Here is a 10,145-nt window from a genome sequence, read left to right as displayed (position 1 = left end):
GGTACACACTACAATTAATTAGTTATAAGTAAATAAAATTTCTTAGGTAAAATGGGCAACGCCTGACTTAATAAGTAAACATGTTAAGTCAATTAAGGGACATAAACGACTTAGGAAATTTAACATGAGTTAATTTTATTATTTAATCTTTGTTAAGTAAGTTTTAAATGCATCCAACCTAACAAAATTATAAATATTTATGAAATTGCCACTGTGTCACTTCTTAAGTCAGGTGGTAGGTGAACTGACTTAACAACCTCTGCTAAACATGTATTTTTATACTAGTGTATAAATAGCAACACTCCCCCTCAAGTTTAAGCATATCACTCAAATGCACCAAGCTTGCCACATATATAATTAGTTGTGAACTTCATAGGGATTTTGTAAACACATCTATTAATTGATCATTAGAGTTGACAAAATTTGTGACAATGTCGCCTGATTCAGTCTTCTCCTTGAAAAAGTGACAATTTATCTCAATATGCATAAACCAATGAAAAATCAATGAATTAGAATTTTGCAATTTGACGAAATTATCAATTATTGAAGATGCACACTAGTCGTTATTACTCACAATATACTGTTTGTTAGAAGTGGTGGCAAATGTTGTGTTTGGTATTTTGTCATAAATACCATTTTTCGTATACAAAAATATTTATATCCATAATAGATTTTTCGTATATAAATATTGTTTTTGTTTAGGCATCACTTACAAAAATATCTGGATCAATAGTAAATTTTCATATATAAAATTATTTAGATCAATGATAGATTTTTTCCCGTATGTCATTTTTTAATAAAAAATATTTGGATCATAAATACCTTTTTTTGTTTAAAAATATTAATTTAGATCAATAATAGATATTTTCCTGTATACAAATATTATTTTTGTTTAGGTATCGTTTACAAAAGTATTTCGATCAATAATAAGTTTTTGTGTAAAAAAATATTTAGATCAATAGTAGATTTTTTCTTGTATACCATTTTTTAATAAAAAATATTTAGATTATAATTATCATTTCTCGTATATAAAAATCTTTAGATCAATAATAGATTTTTCCCCATATACAAAAATTATTTTTGTTTAGGTATCGTTTACAAAAATATTTGGATCAATATTAAATTTTCGTAGAAAGAAATATTTAGATCAATAATAAATTTTTTCCCATATATCATTTTTAATAAAAAATATTTGGATCATAAATACTTTTTTCATATATAAAAATATATAAATCAATACTAAATTTTTCTTGTATACAAATTATTTTTGGTATGGATGCCCTTACGTTTGTACGGGGTACTGATGTATGTATTGTGCTCATATTTTTAAAATGTAATAAAAATAAAATATATTTTTGATTTCTCTATAATATTAGAAATTTTATTTTTAAACTACTTCAACTTATAAAATAATGAGTGAAGTCTCATTTTAGTCCATCACAAAAACTATAGAGGTCAGATTAGTCTCTGAGAAAAAAAAGTCCATATTAAATCTCTTACAAAATTTAACCAAGTCATATTAGTCCTTCTACTAATATTTTTTTTTAAGCCAATTTTTTTTACCTTTCAACCGTGACTGGACCACCAGTGAAGACCCATTTTAGTCCCTCATAAAAAGGGAGAGTCCAAATTAGTCCCTGAGAAAAAAAAGTGTCTATTTAATTCCTTACAAATTTTAACTGAGCCATGTTAGCCCCTCTTTCAATATTTTTTAAATGATTTTTCGTATTTTTAAACTATGACTGGACTTGACAATATAGACTTGCTTTCAGAAATTGAATACCGGTCAAATGTTGAGTTCCTTTGCACATGATCTTCAGAGTCTAAGTTTCTACCAAAAGTTGGATTCCCTAGATCTGAGACAGTAAAATCTTATCATTCAGAATTTGAGTTATCATATTCTGATCTTTCATAATCTGAGTCTCAAGTTTCTCTTCATATGTTCCTATCAAAGTCAGAGTCCGGTAAATTCTTTTACTAATGACCATGCACACTTGAACATATGTTAGTGTACCTAATTGTTCATTAAATACTTTGTTATCATCAAAACCTAAGTGATATGGTATAAACCAATTTTCTTCAAACATACAAAGTGTATTATTTTCGCCACAACATTATTTACAAAAGAAAAAAATTATCCTAAATCACCTTAGTAACAAAACTAAACCATCCAAAAAGATTATTAACAACTAAAACAATAACGATACCTAATACAGAAGAATACATAACAACAAAAATTATAGTCACCTACCCATAAGCCTGATAATAAACCAAACAAAGAAAAGAACGCTGTGGTATTGCGATGACTTATCTACAACCCCTTCATAAATAATTTCAATTAAACAGTAGTAAAATAGGAGTCCTGTCATAATTTAAAAATAAAAAAATCAATTTGAAAAAAATACTAAAAGAGGGACTAACATGGCTTGATTAAATTTCATAAGATTAAATTTTATAAGAGATTAAATATAGAACTTTTTTTCTTAGGGACTAATTTGGACTTTTCTTTTTTTTTGGGACTAAAATGAGTCTTTATTAGCAGTTCCGTCACGGTTCAAAAGTAAGCAAAAAATCGATTTTAAAAAAATGTTAGTTGAGGACTAACATGGCTCGGTTAAATTTTGTAAAAAATTTAATAGAGACTTTTTTTCTCAGAGACTAATTTGAGCTCTACAATTTTTGTAAGGAACTAAAATGAGATTTCACTCTAAAATAATAAACTAAACATATAATAAATTTTTATTAATGATATATCATAAAAAAGTCATTACAAATACGCAACATAAAATTTATTATTCAATCAAAATAATTTATTTATTGTTATTATTAGATTGCAAACATAGATGTACCGCTGCTGAGGATAAATTCCCTACATTATAGTGTCAGAAAATATAATTATTTAGGGGTTTGGCTAATATGCATAAGAAAAATCCTTATACACCGTGCATAAGCCTATATAAGTCATTGGATCATGTTTTTAATCCAGTATTGAGTATTGAGTATTGAGTGGTGAGTATTGAGTATTGAGTAATAACAATTGATGTCTAGATTTTGATCCAATAATTCAGAGGTCCATAATAATCTAGGCACGGTAACTGCACCCATTATTTAGTATGAGAATGTAATTATCTTAATAAAGATTTTATTTTTATTAAAAAGAAATTATAATAATGATTATAAAACTACTATAATTAAAAAAACCCATTTTCCCGTTTAAGTATAATAACTTTTAAACTTCAAAATAAGACATAAGATACAACATTATGTATTAAGGGGAGTTTCAAACAAAACAAAAATGAAAATTTTAATATTATTTATATAAGTACAAATTATTGTTGTTACAGTTTTATTTAACAAGAAAATACACAAATTTATAGTAAAATAATATGGAAGCATATTTAATTTATAATAATATCGTATTTAATATGATTTTTAATAAAATAAAAATAAAAATTATATATGTGAAAAATTCTATATTTATTTAAAACCAAAATCAAATACGACATTTTTTGATATCCTATTTGTTTAAATTTCATTCCGATGAGAGTGAGTATATTATTATTCTAATGTTAGTTATCACCACTAATGCATATTAATGTTAATAAATAATTTTTTATTTTGTTCCATTTAACATGGTAAACAATAAAATAAATGAAAAAAATTATGTCCAACTTATTAATAAATTTATGAATTTTGATATGTAACCTGCATGACAAAACAAATATTAACATTGACAAAAACAAAATCTTTACCATGCAAATTTCTTTTTATACATCAATATCAATTTTTTATTTATTTCAAAGACACATATTTCTTTTTATTTCATGTTTATATCACATTTTTCATTAAATTAATTTCATGTATAAAAAACAAAGATATTTTTTATATTTGAATTAAGACACATTATTTATACTTGAAAAACTATCATTTTTTCCAATAATTAGTGAAAATGAATACTTATCTATAAATTGTAATTTTTATAGATATATATTTTTTAAAATAGTGGTTAATGAAAATATAAATTTATTAATTTAGATTTTTAAATAAAAATATATTTTTTATTTTATGCATCAATTACAAAAATTAGTTGATTATGCCTTTTCTGTTTAATTTTTTAAATATTTTTTTATAATGATCATAAATGAGTTAATTAATTGTTTTAAAATATTATAAATCAGTCTATTATTTAGTTAATTTAAAATATAATAAATATAAATAGTTTTAAAGAGAAAAAAATCATGCAAATAATAACAAATGTATTCCCAATAAAAATAAATGGTACACCTGAAAGACTTTTTGCATCTGCAAATCCATATATATATATATATATATATATATATATATATATATATATATATATATATATATATATATATATATATATATATTTTGCTTGATGGATAGAGATTGGAAAATAGATATTGTCTATTGTTTCTGAGAAGCTAATCGGTGTGCGGATGCGTTGGCTACTTGGGGATGCAACCTAGATATGGATCTTAGAGTCTTCGACGATTGTCCGGAGTTGATTAAGGAGAGTTATGATAGCGATTTCAGGGGTATTGCTACTCCTAGGTTAATCGTTGTGTAATTTTTGCTTGGGGGCGTATGCCCTCCCTAGTGTGTATAACTTGACCAGAGAATGATCTCCCTTTTAATATTAATAAAGATATTTATAATAAATAATTTTAACTATTCCCTGTTATAATTTAGATCAATTTCAAAAGAAAAACAAAATTTTCTCTCTCATCTCTTGTTATGTAGCTCTCCATACTTCTCCGACAAGTTTTTTAGCACAATATTTTCTTTGTTGCTTCATTTATTAATAGAAAAACACCAAATTAGTAAAAGTTCAACAGGTTCATAACCATAGAACCCTCAAGAGATGACAACTATTTCGAATTCGACCACAACCACATTCGCCGTCGGAAATGCTTTGCCGCCACTATATATACAACCGCAAAACTATGCAACACTATAAAAAAATCAGCAAATCAAAAACATAATTCAAATACATAGTAACAACTCACCTTCCTTCTATCAAATCCTGTTAATACATGTTGAGATGGATGATTTTGAGTTATGATTGCAACATAAATCATTTTTTTTCAATAAGCAAGTGTTATATTAATATGGAGAACCTAAGTTCTCAGAGAAAAATACAACAAGAAGACTAGAAAATTAAACGCCAATTGCGATTTACGACAAGTAATGGAGAGAGTTCCTACTGAACTCGTAAAAATTGTAATTAGGTTGTATAATTTTCCAGATAATCAAAGCTTTTATCCCCCAAACAATATCTGAGATGTTCCACGTATCTTCCCGAAATATGAGGCCATTTCAAACCGTCCATGAAGACCAACAAACCGTCAACCACACCACTCCCTCCTTACCCTTTCTAACTTTAGCTTCCCTACCGAAATTACACCAAACCATAAAACTTTCCTTGAAATTCCCCGCTTTATAATTATCGAGACCAATCCAATCCGCGATATCCTTCCAAACCAAGTCTGCGTTATGGCATAACAAAAGCAAATGGGCAGCAGATTCTTCTTTCAAACAACAGTAAACACAAGAAAAATTGGAGTGGGGAATGATACCTCTTTTAGATAAAGCTCCTCTCGTCGAAAGTTTATTAATAAAGCATCGTCATCCGAAAGCCTTTATTTTCCCCATAACAACCATCTTCCAAACCAAAGAAAATGCCTTATCGTATTCTCCCACAGAACCGTAATGAATGAACTCTTCAAGTAACAATTTGTAACATCTTCTCACCATGAAACCTCCATCAGCCTCAGCCTTCCACTGCAGCTCATCTGACATGCTGGGAACGATATGAACAGTTTGCAAGTCCACCCGTAACTGTGCCAAGTCCGCCGCTAGACCTCCGCTGTTGTAGGGTACGGAATCAGAGCTAAGCTGCCGATCTTGCAATGTTGTACCAGGCGGAACAGAGGTGGAAACAGAGATGCTAACGATGTTCCGCGAAATTCCCATGTCGCCCCACGCCCAAACGCCACTGCTCTAACCTCCTAAGAGAGCCACAGGGACATCCTTCAATGCAGCGGTAGAGTATAAAAGATGAAAAGGATCTTTTAAAATACCCATGTTCAACCATTAAGAATGCCAAAACGAGGGAGTACGGCCATTCCATACCGAAAACCTGCAATTAGAATTAAAGAAACCAAACGGGTTGCTTTAGAATTCTCCACTTCCATTTGCATAATAACGCTTGGTTAAAGACGTCAATCCTACAAACTCCCAAACCTCCCTTCTCAATCGGAAGCACACCACCTCTTACCTTGCCCAATGAATGCGCCTCCTGACCTCCGAACCACCCCATAAAAAATTACTTTGGATTTTCTCAATATCCTTTATAATCCTCTTAAGAACTTTGTAAAAAGAGAAGTAAAAGATAGCTTAACTTCCGAGAACCGACTTAATTAGCGTAAGCCTTCCACCAAAGCTTAGAAATCTCCCTTTCCAACTAGTCAATCTCTTCTTAATTTTCTTTACCAAAGAATCCCACGTGGAGATACTTCTAGGATTTTCAAAACACTGAATTTTTAGAACACTGAATTTTCTTATATTTTCTTATATGATAGATATATAATTTTTTGTAGTCGGTATTTAACCTATGTCATTCATGTGTCTATCCTATCACCTTAACACTACCATTTGCTAGCTCTGATTTTTAGCACATATGTTACTTGTAATACCAATGCTTTTTCCACTAATATAAAAATATTAATCATTTCCTCTATTGAAAATGGTCACATCGACAAGGAAATACTAAATTTCAAAATAGTAACTAATACAAAAACACATTTTGAATTTTCTAGTCTTAGACTTTGGTAACAACATGTGGTAGGCTTTCGTTGCAGCAAGCAACCTATATTACATTGCCATACAATTTTTTAAGTTGATTATATCCTAAATAAACAGGAATCATGCAAAGATCACTTGAATGATTGTTTTAATTGAATAAGGATTATAAATTAGTTTCACTTTAGCCTTATTTCACACCAAAAAAATTGTTGATTATGTTTCACGTGACAAAAAAAAGTTCGATTTTATTAATTAACTGATTTTGTCAACTTGTTATATGTCCTCTTCTGTGCTGGATTCTGCAACCATGTGTTACTCTTTCCAAGATAACTTATATAATATAAAATTTGTATATATTAAAATGGAACCCAAGAGTAAGTTTATTGCTTCAGATGTTTCATTTTTACTTTAAAAAATGTTTAATTTTTAAAATAAAAAGTTACTTTCTCACACCTTTTATTTCCGGATGCAAATTAAATGACTAATATTCATGATAAATACGAGTTTATTTAAAAAAAATCAAATAAATTCTAAGAAGTACGGATTAGATTTAATATCATTGCACATTGTAAATTTGGAGTCATCTCGTACTACAATTTTTGATCCGGTCCTTTTACTATCTGCGACACTCAAAATCAAATTTTGTGAATGTAATCACCAGAGATAAATTTAAATTGTAGTCTATTTAAAATTGGTTTTCCCATTATTCATATCCTAAATAAGGGGACTATAGTTTAGGATGTAACAATTTTTTCTTCATGTCATGATTTTATGTTTTTCTTTTGTTTTCGTTGGGGCAATACTATTGTTCTCCATAATAAAGATAAAGAGAGATGAATAGTTAGAATTTAGAATAATTTAAAATCTATTCTAGATTCTTCAAGTCATGATTATGTTGTTGTTTTGGAAATCATGTCATGTTTTTATTAAGAACATTAGTTAATAGGGGCAAAATTATGCTAGTTTAACAGGTAGTTATTACATATTTACTATCTTGGAAAGAGTAACACATGGTGGCAGAATCCAGCACAGAAGAGGACATATAACAAGTTGACAAAATCAGTTAACTAATGAGTAGTATTATTACCCAACAAGTTAACTTCACCAAAATGTTACCTTTCTCAAAAAGGAAAGACATTGTTTTGTAACAAAAAGTATATTACTTCCAAATTGAATTATTTGCATGTGATACCCTCACTTACACATTTTTGAAAACTAACACTGCATGCATAGCTCAATGAGTGAGCCAAGTTTCAAATTATTTTTTCAAAAGTGTGATAAAAACATATTCGGTGACCTTTCTTCCCTCATTTCATCTCTCTTTCTCCAAGTTTCTCAAAGTTCCTATGGAGTTACTCAATTTCTTTGTCATCCTTCTCACTATTTTCGGCTTAACATCATCATCGCCATTACGAGTTGATTCCTATACACGAGCACTCTTGAAATTAAAATCTGAGCTTCAAGATGATCACAACAGTTTGAAAGACTGGGTGGTGCCATCGGTAAAAAAGTTACATAAAAGTGGAAGTTTATATGCATGCACTTGGTCGGGAATCAAGTGTGACAACCACTCAATTGTTACTTCCATAGATCTTTCAAGGAAGAAACTCGAAGGTACACTTTCTGGTCACGGATTCAGTATCTTTAAAAATGTTACTGATCTCAACCTTAGTAATAATTTATTTTCCGGAGTTCTTCCACCACAAATTTTTAACCTCACTAGTTTGAAAACCTTAGACATAAGCAACAATAATTTTTTTGGTTACTTCCCAGAAGGAATTTCAAAGCTGAAAAATTTGGTTGAATTTAATGCACTTGTCAACAGCTTTACCGGTTATTTACCTTATGAATTTTCAGAATTGGAAAATCTTAAAATTCTTAGGGTCTGTTTGAAATAGTTTTTGTTTTTAGTTTTTAAAAACTGAAAAGTAAAAATCAAAACACAATTTAGCCATTTCAGTTTTTTGCTTTTAAAAACTGAAAAATTGTGAAGAGTTTTTAAAAACACATTTGTAAAATATTATATTCAAACAAGTTTTTAGTTTTTAAATTTTCAAAAACTAAAATAGAGTTTTTAAAAAGCCTTTCAAACAGGCCCTTAATCTTGTTGGAAATTACTTTAGCGGAACTATTCCAATGGAATTTGGTTCTTTCAAAAGTCTTGAGTTTTTTCATCTGGCTGGAAATGAATTGTCTGGATCATAAAGTATCTCGACATAGCGGGTGCTAACTTATCTGGTTCTATTCCAGAGGAACTTTCCAACCTCACAAGGTTACAGTCGCTTTTTCTGTTCAAAAACCAACTGGAAGGATCAATACCAAGTGAGTTGGCCAAGATTAAATCTCTCACAGATTTAGATCTTCGGTATAATTTCTTATCAGGGTCTATTTCCGAAAGTTTCTCAAAGTTGAAGCATTTAAGACTTTTCAACGTGTCTTTTAATGATATATCCGGTTCAATACCGAAAGGAAAAGTGCTCAAATTAATGGATAAAAGTAATTTTATCGGAAATCCAAAATTATGTGGAGCGCCGTTGAAACCGTGTTTAGTGTCAATGGGCAGCATAACCACTTTGAAGTTTCCACAAATTGTATTGCTTTTTCTAGGGTTGTTACTTCACTAATGAAAGGGATTAAAATTAAGTTAGATTATTATTGTCATTGTAATTGTGTTTTTTTATGTATTGTGTTCCACTTCCCCACATTTTGTAATATTTTCATGTATGAATGATTTTCTTTATGTATTATCTTGAAAAATTGAATTAAAGTTGTCTCATGCATGGGGGTTTGTAGAGTGTAGAGAAGAGATAATATTTTAATCAAGTGTTTGTATGTATGGTTTAAACAACTCATGACAAAAATCGTATGTTTATTGATTGTCATACATATCGATTTTGATTTTCTTAACAAGGTTTTAACATTCAACAATATAACAATATTACTTGCTTTCTTTTTTAAAACAAATCTTCTAAATAAATAGTTAGTTTATTTATAAGTTAATCAGAGGTTTATAAAAGATATTTTTCATCTTTTGTACAGTTCTATTTATTTTTTTCACGTTAAATAAGTGAGGATGTTAACATATGTTTTTTTAATTATTTCATTGTATCTATTGAAAATATTTAAATTAATATTTTAAGTCAAAAATAAATAAAAAATCAAAAATAAAAATTAGAATAAAATTAAATATAAATGTTATATAAAAATATAAAAGAAGTAAATATAAATGTTATATAAAAATATAAAAGAAGTATCGTTTTTTTTTTTAAAATATAATATAATTAGTTTTAATAATGTAAATATTTTTTTAAAACTAACTT

The 10,145-nt window shown here is 28.4% G+C and overlaps 1 protein-coding gene across 1 annotated transcript; it reads left to right on the top strand.

Annotated features, from left to right (window-relative positions):
- Positions 1-8,078: 8,078 nt before the first annotated feature.
- LOC131599130 (leucine-rich repeat receptor-like protein kinase TDR) lies at positions 8,079-9,707 on the top strand. The gene is made up of 2 exons (XM_058871596.1): positions 8,079-8,439; positions 9,076-9,707. The coding sequence occupies exons 1-2, from the start codon at positions 8,172-8,174 to the stop codon at positions 9,447-9,449; spliced, it is 642 nt and encodes a 213-aa protein (XP_058727579.1). The 5' UTR covers positions 8,079-8,171; the 3' UTR covers positions 9,450-9,707.
- Positions 9,708-10,145: the final 438 nt, after the last annotated feature.

The sequence above is a fragment of the Vicia villosa genome, linkage group LG4 (genome assembly GCF_029867415.1).
Source record: "Vicia villosa cultivar HV-30 ecotype Madison, WI linkage group LG4, Vvil1.0, whole genome shotgun sequence".
Taxonomy (NCBI): Eukaryota; Viridiplantae; Streptophyta; class Magnoliopsida; order Fabales; family Fabaceae; genus Vicia; species Vicia villosa.
The sequence above is the reverse complement of the archived record's forward strand: the minus strand, read 5'-3'. Positions and strand labels throughout refer to the sequence as shown.